Source organism: Euwallacea similis, chromosome 3 (assembly GCF_039881205.1).
Source record: "Euwallacea similis isolate ESF13 chromosome 3, ESF131.1, whole genome shotgun sequence".
NCBI classification, from domain to species: Eukaryota; Metazoa; Arthropoda; class Insecta; order Coleoptera; family Curculionidae; genus Euwallacea; species Euwallacea similis.
The window spans coordinates 7245393-7270636 of record NC_089611.1 but is presented as its reverse complement, the minus strand read 5'-3'; the positions used below and the strand labels follow the sequence as shown (position 1 = coordinate 7270636).

At 35.7% G+C, this 25244-nt stretch overlaps 1 protein-coding gene across 2 annotated transcripts; it reads left to right on the top strand.

Moving 5' to 3' along the window:
• Positions 1-2306: 2306 nt before the first annotated feature.
• Positions 2307-25043, top strand: LOC136420087 (TATA-binding protein-associated factor 2N-like). Of its 2 annotated transcripts, none has more exons than XM_066406852.1 (6): positions 2307-2492; positions 3719-4092; positions 4283-4378; positions 4435-4587; positions 4707-4943; positions 22761-25043. In XM_066406852.1, exons 1-6 carry the CDS (start codon positions 2469-2471, stop codon positions 22993-22995), a joined length of 1119 nt encoding a protein of 372 aa, XP_066262949.1. In that variant the 5' UTR covers positions 2307-2468; the 3' UTR covers positions 22996-25043. The 2 variants fall into 2 exon arrangements, with proteins under 2 accessions (XP_066262949.1, XP_066262948.1); XM_066406851.1 differs by having other exon boundaries at positions 4435-4639; positions 4711-4943.
• The last annotated feature ends 201 nt before the right edge of the window (positions 25044-25244 follow it).

Genomic DNA, 25244 nt, shown 5'->3' with positions numbered 1-25244 from the left:
AGCCCAATTAATGGATTCAAATTTTCCAATTTACTTGGCACTTTAATCATTTACTTACTTTACTTTAACCCTTCTCATATTTGTACAAAATATTATCTAAATCGGAACATTTTTACTAGGTGTTTGGGTTTCTATGTCACTTAGCATATGTTCTATACGTTTCAAGCGGATTGTTAATTCTTTGTTTTATTTTTTGGGGATAACGTCTCAGCCACCAGTAGAGGCTGTTGGAACGGTGAAATTGCAAACTATTCACCCTTCACTAAGGGCTCAGAAAATAATTCTTGTTGCCGTTTCACTGATAAATCTGTCACCATCTTTAGAATTTACGAAAAATAAGTAGAAAAGTCTGGAGTTTCAGAATATCATAAGAGGTACGTACCTATTTCGGCATTGATGTAGTTCTATCGTCGATGGAGCGACTACTGGCATTGAAAACCATATAGGATCTTGACCAAGGGTTCTGTACCTCAACCCATGAGTAAAAAAATATCTTTTTCTGTTTGAAAGTAATCTCAGTGCAATTCATGGTTTTCTCAACTGTTGGCTCGGAGTGTTTACGTGTCAAATTCTGCTAAGAACGAGAAACGAGAGAGGCAAGGAGAAATATTAGTAAGGATTTTCTAGACACAGGCCTACCGTCGGAAATGGCGTGATCTAGAGAAAATATACTTAAACAAGCTGAAAGGAAAGGAGATGGTACCTTCAAGGGATTATCCCCACAATCCGGATATTTTCAGAGTGATGGGGAAGTTATTTAAGTGCACACGACTTAAAGAGGGGCTGTAAAAATCTTATAAGTCCTGAAGAGAACATGAGGACGAGATCCTGTATCTCAAAAACTAAGAGCTTCCCGACATATGGCATACTTGACTCAAAATAAGGCTCTTTATCAACTAGCAGTATTCGACAAGGTGAAACTGACTCATCCTGCATTAGAAACTATATTTCAAAAATGGCTTGTTGCCGAAATGTAGGGGATTGTTTGTTGTTGAAATATGCTATATTTTAGAATCCACCTAAGCAGATTCTACAAATCTTTATTGAAATATACAATAAGGGTAAAGTAGCACTTTATCCAGGGTCAGGTCGTATTTCAACATCCCAAACATTTTGGCTGCATGCCACCATTCCTACTTCCGCCACGTATTTCCTAAAATGCGCATTATCTCTTAAATTTCAAAACTTTTTGAATTTTTTCTTAATTGTATTAGTTTTCGAACTATTTGAGTCAATAGCACGCAATACATGACATTTTTCTGTAGATGTGTTTGAATCCAGGGATGTGTCTCAGTAGCAAGGCACTTTTAGAATGTAACGGTTATATCCAAAAAATACCTCTGGTCGAAAGTGCTGGGGAAAGACTTGCCAGTGTGGCTCGTATGTCATAACTTAATTAAAAAAATAAAATAAAAATGTAAAGTTGAACTTAGCTACGAGTTGGAGGCAGGGAGATAAATTTATTTCAAAGCACTCTACCAGGAATTTTGCGATGCACCTTTTACTTTATACAGATGCAGATTAAACTTAAATCACTTTTTGATTTGGAATATGTGACAAAATTATGGCGCTTTACTTTCGATATTCCCTGTATTTTTCCCCTACCTTCATACCTCTTAGTTTCAGAACGTTTAATTTCATATGTCAGTTTAGCCGGAACTGAACTTGAACTCACTTATCCTTAAGCTTCCGGTTGAGTTAACCGGCCTTGGTGTTTATCAACTTCAAGCTTGCGAATGCACATTATGACGTCGACGTTGGCGTTTTTGCTTCGTGCATATCTCTTTAATGTGGCCATGGAAAAATTAAATTCTATAAAGAATTTTAATTGAAACCCTTTAAAAAGTATTTAGGAATTTATCTGCAATAATAATTACTATGTTTTTTAATAGCAGGCAGTGTCATTATTACAATAATTATAATCAACCAAACATCAGAAGGTTTTTCTGTTTACGCAATATGAAAATTATGATATTTCATATGTTTCCATTGGCGTACACACGTTCATTTATCCTCGCTCTTCACAATACTAATCAGTATGCCTTTCCCCAGTTTCATCCATCACTGAGCATAGCGGATTGAATTACAATTTAACCTCCCTTTGCAAATTAGCTAGACTGCTAATTCATTTTTACAGAGGCGTCTGCTTTCACCCTAATTAAGACGAACAAGCGCCCGCCTGCATGTTCCACCTATGCGCATATCCCCTAATCCATCCCGTCAAGGCTGAATTCTGACCCGCAAAGAGGAGACACGCTTATGATTCTTAAACAATAAAACAGAATGACCGGTCCCGAATTGGTTTTCATCATTTTTTCACCGCTTTTGATTCATCGAGTTTTGAACTCTTGCACGCAGCCATTTCCCTTTGTGGCTCTACCTACATCGGGTTGGTGCTTGTCCGCTCTTTTGATGAGGAATTAGACAATTTAGTGTTAAGTTCTAGTATTGAGTGTTAAGATCTCATTATGGCATTTCGAATAATTACCGAGGTAAGTTTTCTTTAGTTAAACTAGGCTTTTGCAAATAACACAATAAGCAGTAACCTCCACTGATCTTCCTGGAAAATGGGAGAGGCGTCAATGGTCTTGTGCCTGATACTCAATTCGAAGAGGAAAGTCACTACTAGAGTGAGAGTCTTAAATATAGGAGATCACTAACAATCGTTGTTAAGAAAAATGTCTTGAAAATATCCAAGAATTTAAATAATTATTGCTGTTTTCTTGAGAGTGGAAGAGCTTCGTCGGATTTGATCGGTGAACTTGTTACACCGTTAGATTTGACTATCAATTTTGGTTATAGTCAAATGAAAGATTTTTTTGTTCACCTATTTGCTGTTCCATGGTAACTATTAGGAATTGCACACTTTTGCTCTCTTTACGTCGTTTAGTTTAGCTTTTGATAGCCATAACCCTATCTGATTGAATCGACCCCACTAGTGGAGATGGTCCTAAAATCTTACAACACTCGATTCTTATCTGTTACTACCCGTACTTATCTTTTATATTTTTTTAAATTTTATGCCAATTTCTAAATATAGATGCTTCATGAACGCAATCAATGCTGAACACAGGGTCTTCCAATAGAGCGACAAAAGTCCATATCGCTTAAAATGTACGTGGTGTCATACAAAGCGTAGCACAGTACATAATTTCTTATTTGCTGATACAAATCGTAGATCTCGCCATTGGAACGATGTGCAGCAAAGACAAATATCAAGTTTCGTATTTCACAAAATCGTTTTTGTTTTACAATACTGGGTGTCCCAAAATGAAGTTTTAACAACAGCATAATTTCAAGAGCGGGTGCTACGACCAACAATAAGTCAAGAATCTTATATGACACGAGCGTAAACTCTTCATTACTAGATGACTATACAAGATATTATGTCACAAATACAGGGTGTCAAAATTTCTTTTTAAGTTTTTTTTTGTAACTCCCAGGTATTATGAGATATTTAACTCAAATCTGGAATTGAACCCAACTTTCTAGGACCTACATTATTAGATATGCGGAACGAATTGCGTAAATCTACAGGGTGTTAAGTTTTCTACAGTTTTAAAAACATTACATAACGATGTCCTCATGATTTTGAGCAAGAACGTTGCTGGTTGGGGAATAATGGGTAGATCCATGCGAACTTTCAAGTAAAAGTAATTTTAAATACAATTTTACTTAACAACTTCAAACACTGAATCTCCACAATTAAACTTTCCAGGTGCATCCGGTCTTCCTCGTGATCATACTCTGCATTACTGCCCATCAAGTGAACACTCACCAGCAAATCACCGTCAAAGACCTCTTCAAATCTCAAACAGACTTAGTGGCCTTAGTTCGAGTGCCTAGACAAGCTGGTGCACCACAAGCACCGACGCAAGAAGATGTGGTAGTTCGGAAGGCAAGAGACAGCAAATACTATTCTGGAGAGGATAAATACAGACAAGGATACAAAGATGAAACCAGGGGTGGGGGGGCCTTGAAACAAGATGGATTTGCTGAAGATGACCAGGGTGTCAAAGGTGGTACCGGATTAGGGAAGAGGTGTACTACTTGTGAAACTGGATATTTAAGAGGTCGTGGAGGTTATGATAGGTTAGGGGATGCTGTTATGTATGGGATAGAATCACCCCTATGATGGAACACAAGTGTTACCCAAACAGGCCTGGTACAGGTAAACCTACCAGGATTTCCATGTAGGTAATATACCTGTGACATGACCGTTAAGTCAACATGAGTGTTCTGTCATGAACGTGAATGACAGTTAATAAATAATGTCATGTAGGAATGATCGTGATCCATATGCAAGCTACTACAGTAGAGGCAGGTACGATCCTTACGACAGCTACGGTAGAGATGGATACGCTGATGATTATGATAGGTGAAAAAACCCTTCTCTTTCGATTAAACTTCATTTTTTTATTTATTTGCCTACAGGGATTATAGAGGCAGAACCAGGTACCCATATTCGTCTTACGACAGGTATGATCCTCGGGAGAGATATTACGAGAGATCACAAGGATACGACAGAGGATCAGGATACGACAGAGGACTAGGCTATGACAGAGGACAAGGCTACGATAATAGAGGGTACGATTATAGAGAGCGGAGCAATTACATCCCTTACTATAGAGATAGGTACCTATTGCTTTTGCAGTACTACCTACCATTTTACTTATGAAACAACAAAATATTAATGGAACTTTTAGGTACGACCCTTTCTATGATGATTACTATAACAGGGGCTCAGGAGCATCTGGATATGATGCCTATTCAGGAAGAGGATATTATGGACGGCCTGACTATTATGGGGGAAATGGAGTTTATGGTGGTAACGGTGGTTATGGAGGAAATGGAGGCTACGGTGGAGGCTATGGAGGGTACGGTGGAGGCTATGGAGGAAATGGAGTATACGCCAGGGGATACAGTTATGGAGATAGAGATCGGTAAGTAATGTTTCTCATACCACAACTGCAATCCAAAAATAGGAAAATACAATTTTTAAAAAATTCAAAGTTGACTGATCAGGAAAAGCTTTAAATGTTTATAAGCTTTATTTGTGAATTGATGACAAAAATCATTAACGCTCTCCTTTGGTTCTTGATGATGCGGCAGAATACTATTATTGGATGCTGAAATTTGGCTGATTTTAGTTCTCTGTTTTATTTTGCAACTCTTGTTGTCCAACTCTTAAAATGCTTCTTTTAAATGAACCAAACTGACCTGAGGTCCAGATGGTTGGAGGCTTCAGTTCTTGTGTGGTACATTTTATTCTGCATTAATGGTAAATACGTTAATCTTTTTAAAATAACATTTTTACTTCTGCTGCAACCGGACATATTGTTGTCTTGAAAACTGTCCTCTTAAAAATATTTTAGGATTATGCCAAATTTTCAGATTTCTCCTATTTATAGATCTTCCATAATCGATTGATACAGTCCCCAATTGACCACCTGTAAATTACCAACTCTCAAATGTAAAAAAAGAAATGAAAAAACAATTTAAAAGGTCAGAAATGATTAGATTGCAAGATAGCGCAACAAAACCATTTTATATCGAATTGTCGAATAATTTTCAATGTAGTAATATCGTTTCTATTACCAAACCATACCGTTTTCGTAGTTTTTTTTTATTGCAGTGATCACTCGCACACCTTTTTAAAATCAGTAAATATAGACATTTTAAAATTGTAGTAAATTCTTAACGTGACCACACTGTAAACGCATTTTGTGAAAAAAATTTAAATCTGTCGAGAAAAAATGGAAAAATATATGTTTTGAATCTTACATAAAGTGCGGATGGCATGTTACCCCTCTCAGACTCTATTATTGCCGAATACTATTATAATGCAATTCCTTATATTATGGAAACTGTGAAAAGTGTGAATTTTACTGCTTTATTATCATTTTAATTGGTTTATTTATTTTCATCAGACTCAGAGAGGGCCAATTAGGAGCCTTTAATATTTGCATCTAAAGCATTTTGTGTCCGATTTATGCGAAACTGATCCATTATACTCCTAGTACAATAAAGTCGTAAAGACTAGAATAAAGCAGGTAGCATTTCTGCTTAGTATGAAACCGACAATGATTGAACTAGGACGAATAGATATAAATTTTCTTTTCATAGGTGATTAAAGTACTTGGGAAGTATTTTAATGATTCGCTTATAAATTTGTTTGTTAATAATGAACATGAAGGTGGAAACGTTAAATGTAACGCATACGCAAACAGGTTTTAGTCCGTTTATGCACTCGCTTGCAAGCTCTGGCATAAAGTGATTCGAGTCATAAAACTTTACATGTACGTACTCATACTTATTGCTTAAATAACTATTATAGCCAAACTCTGGGGTCGTTTAATTACTCTCACAAATCAGTAAATCAATAATTGAAAATCCCTTATACAGGACGTAACATTTAACCTGGGATATCGAAATACATTGAATACTAGGCATTCTATAAAGAAACATTTAGTATAAAACTTTAATTACTCTGAGAAGGAAATATATTGATGTTAAAGTTGATTCCCCTTCACCCCCCATGTGGCAGGGTGGGAATGAACTTTTTAATTTCAAATGGCAATCCCAATTTTTTTACAGATTCGGTTAATACGGCTAAAAATATAAAAAATTTGTCTAAAATATTTTTTTCGCTTTAAGCTAGAAAACACCGCAATTGACGAAATTCAATTTCTCCTCCACTTATGATTTACCGAAAGGTTTGATGACATCTGCTTCAGAATGAATAAAAACGTGAACTTTTATACAACTTTTATTTACAGTAAATGTTCTAAATGGTGTTCCTGGACTTCAATGCACTTATTTATCCGTGTTTTAAAGGGCTCTTCACATCTACGAAGTGTGTCTTTTGAAATATTGACACAAGCATTTATAATTCGCAGAATCCTATCACCGCATGTTGTTGGTATTTTTTAATATACCTGATCTTTGAGATGTCCTCAGAAAAAGAAATCCGGTGAAGTAAGATCTGGATGTTCAGCAGGCCAATTCACCGGATCAGATCTGCCGATCCATCGACCGTTAAAATTAGGATTAAGAACTTCTCCTGCCACCACAGAATTCTGAGCCGGACAACCGTCATGTTGAAGCTACATGTTTTGACGCACTTGAAAGTTTAAATCCTGGAGCAATATGGGCAGTTCATTTTCCAAGATATTCCGGCACATTTCATCATTCAAGTTCCCATCAATTATGTAGGGATCGATAAACTTACTGCCCACTCCATACGTTGACAGTCCAAGGACGCTGGTGCCCAACTTGTTTAAGCCAATGCGGATTTTTAACACTCCAGTAATGCATGTTATGTATTATGTAGTACTAACTGTATCATGATTTGTAAATGACTCATCAGAGAATAATGTACAACCGAAAAAATTGGGATTTCGTTCTATCTGTCCAGATGCCCACTGACAAAAGGTTAAACTATTTTGAAAATCTTCCTCATGGAGTTCTGGGTGTAAAGAGATATGATAATGATGAAACTTATGCATCCTCAGCATTCTCCATGCACTTATATGGGAAATTCCTGATAATTCGGATATTTCTCTTGTGTTCACTTTGGGATTAAAAGCCACAGCACCTAAGACTGCAAATTGATTGTTTTCTCCGTACACATTAGCTGAGCGGTTTCTTCTGATTTACCGTCGCTACAGTAATAACTTTTTTAATCGCACGATAGAAAGAAATCCGAGATTGTGGTCTTTCAGGAAAACGCTGGAGTAGAGATTGACAGCATTATCTCAATGCCTACCAGCTTCTCTATACACCAAAACTATTTCGATTTTCTGTTCTGCAGTCAAATACTCCATCGTGAAGCAATATTAACAACAGAATGTTTAAAAGTAGATATTTTATTTATTTAAATTATTGTTTATTTATCACAGATTGTTACTATGGAGTATTTTTGTCCCATAGAAATTTTTTAAAAGTGGAAGTTGCCATTTGAAATATGGATTGAATTTCGTTAATTACAGTATTTTCTAGCACGAATCGACATTGCATGATTCGAGAAATGTTTTCTCTTTTTTAGCCGTAGTATCCGAATCTGTTAAAAAATGGGGGTTGCCATTTTAAATTAAAAAAATTATCCCTCACCTCGCTCACAGGGGGGTTGGTGGGGGATTAACTTTGACACCAACACATTGCCCCCTCAGAGTGATTAAGTTGATACTAGACATTTCTTTATAAGATGCTTAGTTAGAGATATTTCGATATTCCAGGTTAAATATTACACACTGTATAGCGTTTCTCATTTTAATGTTTTTAGATATTTAGTCAGACTTTGCTTCCCCTACCTGTTTATATTGTCGTTGCTTGTACATAGTTTTGTTGCAACTTCATGACTCTTCCTTAAAACTAATCTTAAAATCCAGTCATTATAAATTCCACTCTACTTCACAACATCCCTTCACACTTACATTTTAACCCATCTCCAACTTTTTAACACAAAACAGACTTTACTTCTTCTTAGCAGCAAAGTTTTTCCATTTCCACTTTGTTTTCATGACCGTGGTTTTACGGTTTTTATTTCGAGTATGACAGATCATTTCCCTCGGTATATAAAATCATAAAGCATTTCACTGTTTATGGAAATTCGGGAAACTCTGTTTGCAAAGATGACAAACCTAATTAAGGTTTTCCCATTACTACATTCGGCAGGTGTTGTCGCGTTCAATAAAGAGCCTTTGCAGGTAGGAGGCCAGTTGTTATTAAAAATATAAAACTGCTGCGAAAATGACATCATGCTACTGCAACGTCGTAAAATCAACTATAAATTTGCAGCAATATACGAGGTACCGTATAAACAGCTCTCTACAGTATTTGAAGCACAATGCCAGGAATGCAATAGTGCAAGGGGATTAAAATTTTACGACTTACTTGGCCTGAAAAGTTGGTTCCAGGAGAAGAATTATTGGGTTGTAGGTTTGGAATAAGCTTACGCTTTCAGAATGCTTTTCATACATAATTCGAACGAATTTAAGGCTGCTAAGAATATAAAGGCAAACAGACAAATCTAACTATCAGTTCTTAACACTATTTCCTACTTGACCTACTGAGAAATCAATCACCTCCGTTCCTTTTAGGGCGTTGTAGGTCGAAAGGTCGCATTTATTAGATCAACACAATCAGTTCCGATTGTGAAGTTTCGAAAAGAAGAGGTGGAGTCGCACGAATTCCATTCGATATAGAGCACTTCTGAATAAAATAGAACGTCTGATGGGAATTAAGTTTATAATCTGGCGAAGTGACGGGGGTACAGGGTGGTTTAGCTTAAAAGCGCTCTCTGACATGAAATCCGCTACAGCTTATCCATCAGAATTGAAAAATGGCGTCCTCATCAATCAGCTTAAAGCGCAGTTTAAAATATACGGAGCTAGGTGCCTCGCGAAGCATTAAAATTCTCATTCGAGCTGCTAAAGAGGAATAGCTCATTAAGTAAGCCTGGATCGATGTAGCAGCACCTAATTATTATCTTCAGCTTATTAAACAACGAGTTTATGCTTGTTCGCAGTAATATCAGCCGAACGCACGTTGCATCGCTTCATCCAACTTGTTCACGTCGAGCATAATATAAAACGTCGGAGATGGATGAGACAAGAGGTGGTGCTTTTCGCCAGCAAATTTATCGCTTTTGTACGAAATTTGTCAAAAGTATGGTCGCTGTGGTTGGGAGTTGATGAGCAAGGGGATTCCTGGATATTTTAGATGATATAATTGTAATCTTTTTTTTTTTCGGGAACAACCCCTCACACACCACTAGGGGTTGTTGGAGTGCTGGAATTGCAACCATCCTCAGTCAAAACAACTCTCGATAACCGAAAGTAACATTCATCATTTGTTAAGATTTCGGAAAAACACACTTATTAACGCTTCAGCGCCAGATTTGTCACCAACTTCAGAACCGAGGAAAAAACTAAAAAAAAAAAAAAACGGCAAACTAAAAGTATGAGAGGTGAATATTTAAATTGTCTCAAATGCTCCGAAGTTCCCCTTCTTAATCGCCGAGGCATGAAAGTTTCTTTGATATACATAAGTCATGCCATCAGCCCAAAAGATTAAGGTAAGTGGTTGGTTCAGGTTAGTCAAACTTTTAGATGCGTGCGACAAAACTTTACCGCACACTAGTATTTAATTGAATTTGCAGAAGATAACAAATTTTAGACACGTGAGCTTGCAGGAAAAATTTTGCACCGAAATGTAAAAGCGTCCTTATCGAACCCTACTTGGTATTGTTTGGGCAAGTGCAATCGGTGTGCGATTAAATGGCACATTCTACGCTTATTACGTAAGTAATTTTTAATTTTATTGTTACCCTTAAGAAATATTGAATTTTTGGCTAATTCACGGTTCTCAATATATTCTAAATGAATTAACTTAATTAACCGAATACTCAAACTAAGACCGGCAGCACAGGGATATAACAAAAATGTTTCTATATACTACAGGACGAGTTTTTTCGATGATTAGAGAAGGGCTCTCAAAAATTAGCAGAGTTACGAAGTCCGTTAAATGGGGAAAGAATTACAGCTTTAGAGGACCAATTAAAAGCTATTTTTGGTATTTTGAAAAAGTCCATGACTTACCAGATATTTAGCAAAAACCGAATTTTGTCGATTTCTTTTTTACCGATCTAGCCATGCAATTATTGGTTCTAAAGAAATTATTTAAATACAAATATTGCACAAAATTTTGCCCTGAAAAAGATAAATTATGCACATGTTTTCTGGCAACAGTCATTTTTGAGATATGGCATAAATTTATTTTTTTTAAACGGAAAGCATATTAAGACTTATTTATAAAGATATGTTTTCAAGCTTCAAAATGATACCAATAAGTAGACAGTTATTTCTCAAAATGGCAAAAATATACTTATACTATATATTATTTATACTATATATTATTTATACTATATATTACTTATACTATATACATGTATTACTTACACTATATTGATATCATTTTAGAGGTTGAAAAAATACCTTTTTAAATAAATCTTAACTTACTATGCTTTCTGTTTAAGAAAAAGTAAGTTTATGCCATATCTCAAAAATGACGGTTGTCAGGAAAATCTGCTTAGCCTATTATTTTCAGAGCAAAATTTTCTACAACATTGGTATTTACCTAATTTATCTAGAATCAATAATTATACCGCTAGTTCGATTAAAACAAATCAACAAAATTTACTTTTTGCCAAATATCTAGAAAGCCATAGACTTTTTCAAGAAGCCAAAAGTAGCTTTGCATTGGCCCCCAAAAGCTGTAAGCTTTCCCCCATTTAACCGATTCCGTAGTTTTGCTAGTTTCTGAGATCTCTCCAGCAATCATAAAAAAAAACTCACCATGTACATCTTTTTGCTTAATTTGAAAATATCCCAACGTACACTTAAAAAGCAAATGTTTTACGCTAAAATTTTCTTATAAATGAAAAACGCCTTTTCATTAGTTAACGTACACTAATGAGAAAAAACGATGTGTACAAAAATGTTTTGAAGTTCTTGCAACGATCATACATGTTTAATACTTACGATGAGTGTGAAGGAAGAGGATTTGAATTAAGTTGCGTGATATTTTGTAACTGTTAGCGGTGGTTGTTTCTTCTAGGGGAGGAAGAGAGAGCTAATAAAATCAGATGTTATTGGCGGCATTCGGTTACTTCAATGCAGATAAAAAAGCACGTCTTGCGTTTAGTATTGTTAATAGCATTTTACTATCTAACTTCATGTTCTGCTGTTGTGAAGAAAAAAACCTTCCTATGCAAACAGCACGTACGAAGTGCATTGGAATGTTTTTGCATAAAATAAGGGACCGTGCTTGTACGTCGAGTAAGAAGAAACATGTTAGAACGTTTAGTCGGGGTAACACTGACAAAACAAGTTGCAGTATAAGAAAACATTTCTCTGAGGCGTAAAACGTTTTTGTTTTATATTAAAACACATTAATCAAACGAAAACATATTCCAGCAAAACATTTTCTTTAAATTTGTAGTGTATTTTCCTACGAATGGGCGACAAACCGGCATGCGTCCGTATCAATTTTCTTTAAAGTGTTTGAGACTTATATGCGTGCGGCAAAACATTTTATCGAGCGTGTGCGTGTAAAAAGTTACCGCATGGTAATATTGAAGTGAATTCACAGAAGATAATAAAGTTTAGACACATGCGCTTGCAATTAAAGTATTGTGCAGGGTGGTCCACTTTAGATAGTCCACTACCTTATTTCAAAAACTGTGAGGTTAAAAAAAAAAGTTTAACATAAAAGTTATTTAGTGTTTTATGAAATTTTATGTTTTAATATTATACGATGGTTGAGAAAACCGTGGCGTGACGAAAATACATTTTTTTAAATGGAATAACCTATATTTTGTTATGTTTATAGTTACAAGCAGAATTAGTATTCATAACAAAATATAGATTATTCCATTTAAAAAAATGTTTTTTCGTCAGGCTACGGTTTTCTGGACCATTCTGTAACTTCGAAAACATTAAAAAATGAAAAATAATGAAAAACTGAATAACTTTTACTTTAAACTTTTTTGCTAAACCTTACGGTTTTTCAGATAAGGTTGTGGATCATTTTACGTGGACCACCCTATACCTAAGACGTGCGAAAGTGTCTATACGGCACTCGATTGCTGACCAAACTCACTTTTCACCCTTGTTCGATAAGCTATTTGTTACTTTTGACAAATAAAGTTTTCATAATCAAAACCGGTGACTAACCTGGTATTATTTCCTAGCTAAATAATGAAAACAAGTACCTTAATTGCACATTTCAGTTAAGAAATGGAACCAGTAACAGCAATAATTGCCGCATTTCTACACATGTGGGGTGCAACTTGAATAAGTTCCAACTACCTTTTTCTTTTAATTCCTTCATCATAAACTAAATTAGAAAAAAAATCATGTATGACAGTCATTAGGAAATATTATAATATTTAACTCGTGTAATGTTATCAGTTAACTCGTAAAATGCTGTACAGTTCGTGTCATTTTGCGAATCCCACTCGTTACTCAAAATTAGGAATTTCCTAATCAATGACATAATTAAATAATTAAATACAAAATTAACTGCTTTTATGAATTATGAATGTATGTGTATTTGTTTTGATTTATTAGGTTGTATTCGATGATATTTAATGCATTGTAAAATGAATTTTGAACAAAACTAATCAAGAACATTTTCATTGAAGCCTTTTCTGTTTCATCAGTGGGCTTCCGGCTTTAAATTGAATTTTCTATTCGTTTATAAACGCCTTCATATAAATATTTGAACCAAACTGTTGAATACAGATGTGTGAAAATCATATTGGCGTAAGTGAAACTGTTCGGAAGATCGAACTTCAAAAAGTGCAATAAGTGCAAGATTCCAAGCGTCAATATCTCGAATTCAGTCTAGAAGTGGATAATGGCATGATTCACGAAATACTCTTCGGATTTCGAGTTTTATTGAAAATTTTCATGTTGCCACTTATATCGGCTAGAAAGTCTGTAGTCTGCGTGAAACCATTTGCGAAAGGTAAACCATGATGTTATTGCCGTGAATCAGATTTGTCGCAGATGTGTTTTATAATTTTTTAGAACTTCTAGTAGGGCATTTGTTAGGCAAATTTCCTACTATGCGTTAAGTGGTTGTATTGGATCCACAATCCTTGGAGATATGAGTCCAAAAATATTATGGATGATCATTAAAACCACCTAAACTTGATGACCTCCGACTTCATCGCAGAAACGGGCCTCCTCTCCCCCGATCGTGCGCCATCGAAAGTAGATGAGGTGTGGCACAGAATCGATTTGCGATGGAAAGAATGATTTGGTGCACAGACGAACCTAAAGAGATCAATGCTTCTGATTGTGAGTGCTCCGACAGTCGTAAATCGTTCAGATAAAAAAATCTTTCATCTGATCTAACCAACATTAATTCTTGATATATTTAATCCCGCAACATCACTATTAATAAGTGTTAGTAATGTAGATAATCGATATTTGTAAAGAACCTGGTTAAATCCAACACAGATATCGCCAATGAAATCAGTAAATTAAACAGGTTTGGCCGGCTTTTCTGATTGGTCTCTATTAACTGCTAAAGCTGAAATATAAGAAATTAATTATGGACTAATCCTCCCACAGATTGGTGTTTGCAGCAAATAAATCAAAATTTGCTTTGCAAAATACTCAGTAAACCAGCATGGTACGGGTTGTGGTTCTATGGATACTAAGTCAATCAGCATATTAAGCTAAACACTGGGGCTGCGCCCTTAGAGTCAATAAATCAATGTATTGGCAATTTTATCTAGGTGATAATTTCCATGGAAAACAAGAAGCTAATCAATAATGTATCCTTATTTCATCATTTCTATAGAAATGTATCCTGGTAAAGATAGCTAGATCTTGATTTCTCCGCGAGGAAGTGCCGGAAAATCAATGTCCTGGAAATTTTGCAAATAGGTTCATTTCCATAGAACCGATAAAACGCCATCATTGACTTAGGTTTTCTTTTCGATAGAAATTCTTTCAAGTAAAGTTGCCAGAACTTTAGTCAATAGGCATAACTTCTTTGATGAGTATGAAAAAAAGTTAAATGGGCAAATAGTATAAATGGAAAGATTGTAAGCCTTGTTGGCACGACAAGAAAGTCAAGGCACAGCTGGCACCAACTCTCAACTAACTTGGAACGGATATTTTACGTGAATTTATCATAACACCTCCCCCCCCCTTCCCCTCCGCCCCTTCTCAACAGCAATTTGATGTTGGTCATAAATTAAAAAAATTCGCTTCATTCTCAGTTTACAGAAAATAAAAGATTTAAACATCCCGTGGAATGGAAACAACAGCTTTTCTATACGGCATTTAGCTGAGTCGCTTTATCCGCTAGTATGCTATATTCATTTGTACCAATGTTTCTGAGACACCCTGTATATTCGCGAGTGAACTATGTGTATAAACATTTCCAGTATTTTCTTGAGTAGAAGTTCTGAAGTCCAGTTCTCTGGGACACGTGTGGTTAATGGAAATAATCTCAACGGAAGCAAACAAATTGCATCATTCAGTTGAAAATCGATCCGGCTTTCGGCATGAATACCGCCACGTTTTAGCAGCCGGGCATTATGTGGTTCGCCCAATTAGCATTTCCATTTTGACAAATACACTGACCGTGACTCGTTCCCAGAGACCATTTGCGTGTTGGATGAATCCGCGAATGAGAAGACTTATTATGTTGAATAAACCGCTGCACATTTTGCTGTTTCAAAATTTAAAAACACTCCACATTTCTAATATAATCCTTTGCCTAACAAGTGCGGGAAGTAATATTTTACTGCATCCGCAGTGGTAGGAACAATACGCAAGGATTCGGTCAATATTCGAATGCGGACAGTTCGGCACTTGTTAGGGTAGCCTTGGTTCGCCCCCATTTAGGGATGTATAGTGACAGTAAAATAGTACGCACAGGATGTCCAAAAGAAAGCCCTGATGCGTAATTTGTGCGTACCGCACGATACCCCTGGAGGCAACCCAGATTGGCAAAGACTGCACTAATTGATCTCCTCCCTGAGGAGTGCACCATTTTCACTGCTGCCCCACCCACAAGGATGTGAGGTCAAGCGAGCGACCATCCAGAATCGACAAACACGATGGACACGACTGGCGGACATGAGGCAGTGAATCAAGTGATTGATCCTTGATCTAGACCTATGGACTTCGTGCAAATATAGACACCTGTACTTCTATCTAATTTAAGCGTTCAGCGGACACAGTAGTTTTAAGGACTAGACCTACAGAATAGGGAAAATGGATCTGCATTGCGGAAACTGCGAAGCGTCGATACCGCAAGACACTATATTTTCCCATGTCCGTTAATTTGAAGACGTGCTAAAAAGTGCGTGGACAACCTAACTTCAACATCCCTCGTCGACGGGATGTTGGAATGCAAAATCAAACGAAAGCGTTGTAGCAATGAGATTTCTACGATGGTTAAGGAAAAAGAACACATGAAGTGTGCCACTCAAGAGGGACAATAACCTTCGATCTTGAGATGACCACATAGGACACAGGAGGAAGAAATGGACGACCAGTTGCAATATCTCCACTCGTGGAAAAAGACTACAGGAATCGATAGCCACATCCACAAGCTCCTTGACACTAACGTTTTATCCCCTAGAGGCAGGGTTGGATCGTTGCGGACTGTAGCATAAGGAAACCCCAGATTTTAAGTGGGTAGGAGCCCCGGTGAATCTCTCTGGATCAGGTGTCTTTGGAAGATTTTCTTCGATGTTAGTCCTGATTAAGATTAAGGTAATGAAGCGTAAAACCAAGGAAAGTGCATGTGTTCTATAAAAATCGTTAGTTGGACTCTTGTTCAGTAAGCATGAATAATACTTTACCTATGCTTAGGTAAGAGGTCAACCTCGAACACATAAAAAGAAATTAAATATTGTCGAATACCACACGGAGTAAATCGTAAAAACACCAACCACTTACCTTGAATCAAACTTTTGAAATGAGATGACTCGTGCCAGAAAAAGTGTCGTTCTTCAAAGATTGAGAAGATGAATTTCAGCGTTTTACAAATTTTAAATATTCACCTCTCAAACATTTTAATTTACCTTTTTTTTTAATTTTCGTTTTTCTACTTTTTTTCCGAGATTCTGAAGACGGCGGCAAATTTGCTACTGAAACATTCGCAAAGGTATTCGCCCAAACCCTTAATAGAGGGTAAATGTTATTCTCGGTTAATTTTAATTCAGAACAGTGTGCACCTCTACTTCTTTAAGGACCCCTACAGATGTGAGAGGCGTTATTTCCAAAAAATATAAGAAAAACTGAACAATTCGCCCCAAACGTATAGAACATATTAAATACGTTTCTGAAAAGAAAATTAAGTGCCAACCTCAGGGGTTAAAATTAGAGATTTAATCAACAACTGTTATAACTATTACTGTGGATACAAGTTCGGAGGTAATAAATATTCCCATGGAATGTCATATAAAATCCTATTTCTGGATATTTCCCGATAACATAATAAATAACTTGAAGAGACATTATTTAGGCATTACCGTATTCCATAGAATGTGATAAGGCTCATTTCGTGTGACCCTGTAAATTATAAATAAGCCCAAAGTGTCGTTGGACTTCGAACATTACGGCGAGCTGTTGTATATCATGGATTTAAGCGTTATTCGTGTAGTGGCCACTAACAATTCTTTGTCTGCTCAGCCTGTCGCATAATATCATGATATATTGGACAACTTTATACAGTTTTACGTGCATTATTATACCAAAATTGTACTCACAAACGATATGAAGAATATAACCAATTGAATCGAAATATGAAAATGGTGCGATGCTGGAAGGGAAAATATCAATTCTAATCCGGTTAACAACGAGACTCAGAGGGCAAAAAATCGCCTTTCCACGGCTTACTCAAATATTAATAGGATGAATATCGAAGTTTCGGTACTTTCCGAGAGTATTCTAATATCCGTAAACGCCGGAGAATTTTTCTATTAAAGTTTCAGAAACTTTTTAATCAAAAAGGAATGACTGCCAAGTTGATACTTCTCACGAAATTGTAATGAGGTAACAGTTTATACTCTCTTTTCACTTTCGTGGTTAGATTTTCAGACCTGACAAACTGAGCAATGCAAAGCTTCTGATAAGCGATGCATATTTTTGCAATATTCTTAAGATCCACAAAACTAAAATACTCACACAAACAAAAAACTAACTACTAAGACTTATTGGTAAGACGCCTTTTTTAGGGTTCTGAAGATGGTAGTAGATTTAGTACCGGAGCGTTAACAAAGGTATTTGTCCAAGCCCTTTTTTGAATAAAAATAGTATGAATAGTATAAAAGTGTACTTCCAGCTTTCCAACAACCCCTACTTGTGCTTGAGGCGATCGTCCCAAAAGTAAAAAGAGATGCAGATGCTGGGCAAAACAATTTGTTCCTGTATTTAGCTGATAGATCTCATATATTCTACCATGTAAGCTCGTCTCCTTAGACTGTTCTTCAATTAATTTTTGGATTTATTCAATGAAAAACACTTAATTCAGGTTTACGTCTGAAGTGTCTAAGGATATTATTCCGAATAAGCGAGCAAAAAGCGGGGTATCGTCGAGACTGTTGCAGACGTAGCTTTAAGCTCGTTATATACGACTTGTCACCAAGCTCCAACAACTCAAATACCTAGAGCTTAGTTCTAATTTACTTGGCACTGTAAGAGGTGCAAAAATATTGCAAAAGTCTTATCCTTCGTCAATCTAACTTAGTGTAATCCCACAATAGCCAAATATTTGGCAATTTTGAGAGAGCTTAAGCTCGTAGGTTGCAACTTCAGCCATTAGTTCAGCCGCTTAACCGATTTAAGAGCCACAATTACCCCTATACAGGCTGTTTGTTTCAATTGGCCTCTAAAGCCCGAGCCTTAAAACAGGACCATCGGGAAATTAATCCTTTTCTAAATAGAAAAGGTCCTTATAATTCTTCGAAATGGCTTTTATAGGTTGAATATAATATGTCCCGCAGAAGTAAATTTACTAGTCGAGCAATTTTCAGCGTCCAGTCTCGTCCAAAATGTTCCCAAGAGCATAACAGCGCTTTAATGTATTATTCTGGTAAAATTCGCAAACACGGTCTCGGGTTGTTGGTGTTAGTCCAGGCTTTAAATTCGTTACATACGACTTTCCGAGATCTCCGAGAATCTCCAGTTAATTTACAATTGGGGCGTTATTTTCCGGCCCGCTTGTTACACATGTAAGTTTAGGATTATGCTAGTTAACCCACGAAATTTCTGTTTATGTAGTTGCATCGTAAATGGTGGAATGACTTGATGCTGATGTGGCTGAAAGTTACATTGCACTCAAATATAACGCCTATATGGTGCTCCAAGTTACGTGATTAGGCCTTCACCGGTCGTTCGAAATAACTGTTCACGTTATCAGGCCGACGAAGTGTACAATAAGTATGTAAGAAGTAAATGTAAGAAGTTGAATTTTTAAGCCAAGATCTATAAATCAAGGTTTAACCACTGTATATTTCCTGACAGCACCCCACTTTACTCCGACGATAAAGGCCTTGGCATGGAACTACGTAGTTTTTCCTGATGATTTGTTAGGGGGAATACTTGAAATCAAATAAATTCCACTAACCACAATGATTATCATAGGAAATTAGAATCCCATGTTGGAATACGTTCCACACCGCATCAGTGGATACAGAATCCGTAACAGCTACGGTCTGGCCTGGGATTCTGTGACCACTGATGCAATGTAGAAAGTATTTCAACGTGGGATTGTAATCTCTTATGATCATTCTTAGATTATAATGAGAAAATACAATCCCATATTGAGATATGTTTCACGTTGCATCAGTGAACACAGATGGTAAAGGCCTGGCCTGCAACGCCTTTCCGTTGGAAAACAGCAATGGAAAAGCGGTTTTATTTTTCATCTATGCCTCGCCATAACCATTTTTTCGAAACAACTGAAAAATCAATAATAGTTTTGTACATCTGTTTTCATCGTGAAACTACTCCCTTGAATGCGCAACTTTTCCCCTATTTACTCAAGTCTGTATCTATTAGCGTTTGCGAGATCCCTATGCTGGACATCTTTATCTTGGATACATTGTATATACGGTGTCCCATTTAAAAAATTATACATTACTAGATGTTTTGAGTCGTCTTGTCATTTTTCTTGTCAGTTTTCAAAAAATGAATTAAACATAGTTTCGCAGTTTTTGCGGTTAAATCACATGAGGAAATAAAACGAACTTCGTCACTTGATTCGATGGAAAAAGCTCTAGCAAATGAAAAAGTACGTACGAAATTAATTAATGAATCTTGTTAATAGCAACGGACTATTTAACTGGTGACGAATAAGAATCTGATTTTATTTTAATATAACTGGATGGTATCCGACAATGATTAAGGGGGGATACGGACGAGGTTCAGGCAGTTACTCCTCGTTTCTACAGTCGGTAATTTCCCAGGATGCCGGAAATAGATTACGTGTTAATTCAATATATTATTTACCAAACTGACTATAATCTGCGAACTCTTCAGCGCGGAAATTTAATCAAGCATACGAAAGCAGGCCCATAGCAAAATATTCACCGCTGTAGACAGCTTCTCTCAAGAATAATAATCGACCCGGAAACATCAACGCAGAAATATAATTATTTTATTTTTCAATAAGCTAAAGAACTTCTTACGTCGAGAAGTGTGGCTTAAAAAAGAATTATTTAATTACTTGCAATTTCAAAAATAAATATCCTGGAAAACACCGCAGGACGTATTTTTCTTCTACATGAAGGAGAAAGGAATGTTAACTTTGTTTGAATTATTAATCTTTAAAAATATGTTATTCTACATCAGCGTTAGTGGGAAAACGCTGTGCACAATTTGTTTTAAAGTGACATTAGGAAGTAGGTTTTTCCCTGACCGGTAATCCTTAGCCAAAAATCACATTTTATTGTGATTTACTCTGAAGGAGAGGTACACTAGTACGGTAGCGCCATCTATGCGATCTTGTCGAACTTTACAGTGTACATGGGATTTTCCATGGGTCATTATTTAATTAATTAACTTGGAAGTTTGAAAACTTCGTTACAAAATTCGCAATGGACTACTTATCAAAAGGTTATTAATATGATTTTATTTGAAGTTGTCCATTAAAAATTTTCTCAATTGAGAATTCATTCCAAGGAAAACTTATATTTTAAAATTACTTTCTATAAAAGGGTTCCTATAGAAATATGGGCTATTTCCGTTTCCATATAACGTTTAAATTATCAGGCTCCAACATAATATCTGTGAGGAAAAAATATATGGAATTGTCACTTGTCCATCTTCCCTAATACGAAAAATCTAGCATTACATTGAAATTCCATAGAACGATTTAACGTAAATTATGTGTGAATGATTTATTGACATGGTGGACAATAATTAAAGTTAGAGAAAAAGTTCACTATCTTCGGTTGGGTATGCACCAGCGAACACTTTTCAGGGCTGTCACTCTGCCAGTTAAGCTGGAAAGGCACACTGTACAGGGTGTTCCATTTTTCGTTGTAATCATGGGATCTCTCGGTTATTATAATAGCAAAGATGGAGAGATGCGGTTTTCGCGAACCTGTATCACCTTTTAATGAAACTAATGATGACGTTGACAGAATAGATCCAGCTATCGTAGTTTTTACACTACAAAACGTTTTTGAAAATATTCTATTATTTGAAATAACCATATCGAGTTTTATATTTTTGGAATGGAGAAAATTAAGGGAATCAGGATAGGTAAATATATACAGGCTATCCCATTAAAAAAAATTAAATTTGGTCCATATCTCGAAAATTATGAATTATAAATAAAATCTGACTACACCACTAGATTCTATGTAAAAATCTCTATCTGATGCCGTTTTTACATTTTCAATAAATTGACGCATAGTCAGACTACAGGGGTGGTCCCAAAATACAATATTTTCAAAATCGCCTTGCAGTGTAAAAACTAAGTTAACTGGAACTATTCTATCAACGTCATCATTTGTTTCACTAAAATGTGATACAGGTTCGCGATAACCGCATCTCTCTATCTTTGCTAACAACCGGGATATCCCACGATTACAACGAAAATGGGACACCCTGTACTCTTCTGCTAGAATTTTTGATTAAGGTATTAGTTGTGGAAAAAGAAAATTTAGACTTGCTATAAAAAGTGCTTTAGTAATAGTTCCCCTTCACCATTCTATATGCCACGTATAGTTTTTGAGAAACTCACGACAATCAAAAAGCAAAATTTCGATGATTTCAGAATTTATACACAAAAAATTTCCCTTATTTAACCCTTTTTGTTAACTTTTGCAGTGTAGAAGATCTCAATGCATACGTCACCAAAATATATTCCTTTTTGCTAATTTGTCTTTCTTGGACATTTTAGTTTCCAACTCAACATATCAAATAACATGAAGAGGGTCTTCCCTTTAGCATTTGAAACCCCGTTTAAGGACACAATAATAATTGCGTTTTATTTGCCTACTGTTGTAAATATAATATTATGCACGAGTAAAGAACAACTTCCTTACGAATTCTGAACTTCGCTCCTTATTATTCACGGTAAAAACATAAAACTTTATTCCTTTATTATGAAAATCGGTAGCTATTCGAATGTTGGCAAAATGTTTAAAGGATCAAAGTAAAATCAAACTTTTCATTCTTCATTCATTTCAACCAGGATAATTTCCCATCATTCATGGTGAGGATTCAATTTCTAATTGAGTATATTTGCTTAATTAGGCAAATGAATGCACTAATTTAAGGATCTCGGGGCAAAAACAGCGAGCGATTACATTAAAGATCCGAACCGACTCAAATTACTATCAATGCACTTACTCAGACGATTGGGCTGTAAATCCACACCTTTAGAAGTTGAAAATAAATTAAAACTTTCCCCGAAATCGTTTACAATGCGGACTGCAGGAATTCGGAATTCCAGATATATGGAATCTGGATTTAGTTAAAACGTATGGATATCCCTTATCCTCTTATGTCTCACCCATTATTGGCTATTTATTAGGCTTTTCGGGATATATTCGGAAAGTTTAAATTGGTTTTACTTTGCTGGGTGATTGATGAGAGAAAAGGCAGTTAGGCTATCTCTAAACTGTTACATTCTCAAATTTGCACCTGAATTGGGCTCAGAGGCGTGCAGTCACAAGCAAATTTTTCAATTTCGTAAAATTTTTGTTACAGTTACATACCTAATAATGGATATGGCGACAGCGGCTATGGCAATGGTGGTTACGGTGCAAACACCTACAGATCCAGGTATCCTACTTCAAATGACTACGACTCCGGATATAGATACCGAAGTTACCTTTATGATCGGCCTTCCTCGACGACGGTCGATCCTCCCAAAAATGCAGACAATGAGCCAAGTAACACTGCCAGTCCTCAACAGGGAAGTTCGTCAGGTAGAATACAATAATAGTTGCTAGATTTAAAAGGTATTAAATAATATCGCTGCAAGGTAATACCAGATTATCAATAAAGCCAAAAGCAGCAAATTTTCCTTTTCGCACATACATCTACAGCCATTTTGACGCAGGCAGAAAAGAACAACTGTTTAGTAAACATCTATTAAGTGATTCTAAAATTACCCTTTTAAGCCAATCAGGGAAACACTTTCTTATCTGCGGATCACACCTTGCGTAAATTGAACTACGAAGGTCTCTTTTCCAGCACAATGTTTGTCTGCTTCCAGCACGTTGATTGACCCCGTGAATTTCAGTGTTGTAATCTTATTTATATTATTTTTGCAGTTGTTAATTTATATTAATAAAGTAGATTGTTGTCTTGTGGTAGCTATCCAAAGGTCTCATCATAATATGTAAACCACGCTCATATTTGAAAACTGCCCTGAATAATTTTGGTTAGGATTTAAGTATATTGCTTCTAACGTGATATAGTTATTTTCCTAACGAATGCGAAAAGAGATAAAAGGGCGGAAAGTGCTACTTTCCCGCACTTGACTGTAGAAAAAACTCTTTCCGCAAGACCTAGGAATAATATTTCTTTCTACGAACACATTGTCACCTGACTGATTGTTTGATGGATTCAGGTCACAGTTACTTTCAGGTAATCAATGCGGAAATATAACTGTCAATATCACTTTTGCGGAAAAATAGCACCGCACTCAAATACATGCGAGAAAATGCATTATTTCGCACGGGAATAGCAAATTAATATTATTTTCCAGGTTCTGCACTTATAGATACTAAGGATTTTAGGCATAATAACACACAATCTTCATTTTAGAAATATTTATTTATTAAAATTGGCCACATAGTGTGGAAGTTTCAATGATTATTAAAAAAAGGCTATAATTCCTAGTATCCGTGTTGATGTAAGTGACCTTTGGCTTAAATTAGTTATCTAAATGTTATCTACATCGTTGTGGCCAGTAAATAACAATTTTATAAATACACAATAAAATAATTTTATACAGGGTCCGTCATATACATATATGAAATAAAAGGAATAAATGTTTGAATAATTTTTTCATCAAAAAATGTTTCAAGTAAAAGTAACAAGGCTAATTTGTTGTCACTTTTTTACGACCTTGAACTATTTTTCTTACCCCAAAACATTCCAACTAAATCCAATCTTAGTTTTTCAAGTGTCCACGTCTATTTTCTAATTGTTTTATGGAATCTACACTTATTTACGCATACAGACATATCAAATTTTGTTAGATAAGACAAATTTCGAGAAAAACATTATTTTCTTTATTTTATTTAAAAAAATTATATTCGATAAGAAAGGCACAATAACTAGTTACTGCTTACGAGAATTAATTGTTATTTAATGTTCAACGAATTTGCTCCAAGTGTCTTCCGTCCTTATCCAAACACAGTATTATTGTTTGCATGAATGATATTCACATCTAAGCATCGGTGTCTTGCTTGATTGATTGCATTACACCGAAGATATAAGCCCTCAAATCATCTACGTTATTTTGCCGATCCTTATAAACTTGATTTTTTAAATGGCGCCAAAGAAAAAAATCGCAGGAATTTAAATCAGGCGACTGGACCGGCTACTTTATTTGGAAAAGCAAAAAATTAGTACGATTTTTTTTTAATTAAAAATTTGAATTTCCGGAATGCTATTTACTTGACTTTTAACAAATATAGAGGATTTTTTTATTATTTAACTTTTATGATGGAATTTAATTTTTTTTAATAAAATAAGGAAATAATGTTACTCTCGAAATTTTTCTTACCTAACAAAATTTGATATGTCTGTATGCGTAAATAAGTGTATATTCCACGAAACAATTCGGAAATAGAGGGTGACATTTGAAAACTAAAATTAGACTTCGTTGGAATGTTGTGGGCTAAGAAGGAAAAAGTTCAAGGTCGTCGAAAAGTAACAACAAATTAGTCTTCTAATTTTTATTTGCAACATTTTTGGACAGAAAAATTATTTAAAAAGTTGTAGCCATTATTCCATATTGTATGTGACGGATCCCGTATAGACTATAGAAAAACAGGGAATAAATTCGGAAACAAATATAAAAATAAATTACATGTTCACTCCCGAATGTTTCTCATTGTTTCCCTTTAAACTTAACAACCTGAGATCCCAACATGAGCATCAAATTTAATGTACTTTTCTATCATGTATCATGAAAAGCATTCTTAGTTTGGCGAGTCCTCCGAGTTTTCAAAGACA

Excerpts from the sequence above, each read along its gene's own strand:
- LOC136420087 (XM_066406851.1), top strand. The coding sequence starts at position 2,469 with ATGGCATTTCGAATAATTACCGAG. Across the intron at positions 4,379-4,434 it reads TACGCTGATGATTATGATAG|GGATTATAGAGGCAGAACCA; the intron begins GTGAAAAAACCC and ends ATTTGCCTACAG. Across the intron at positions 4,640-4,710 it reads CTTACTATAGAGATAGGTAC|GACCCTTTCTATGATGATTA; the intron begins CTATTGCTTTTG and ends ACTTTTAGGTAC.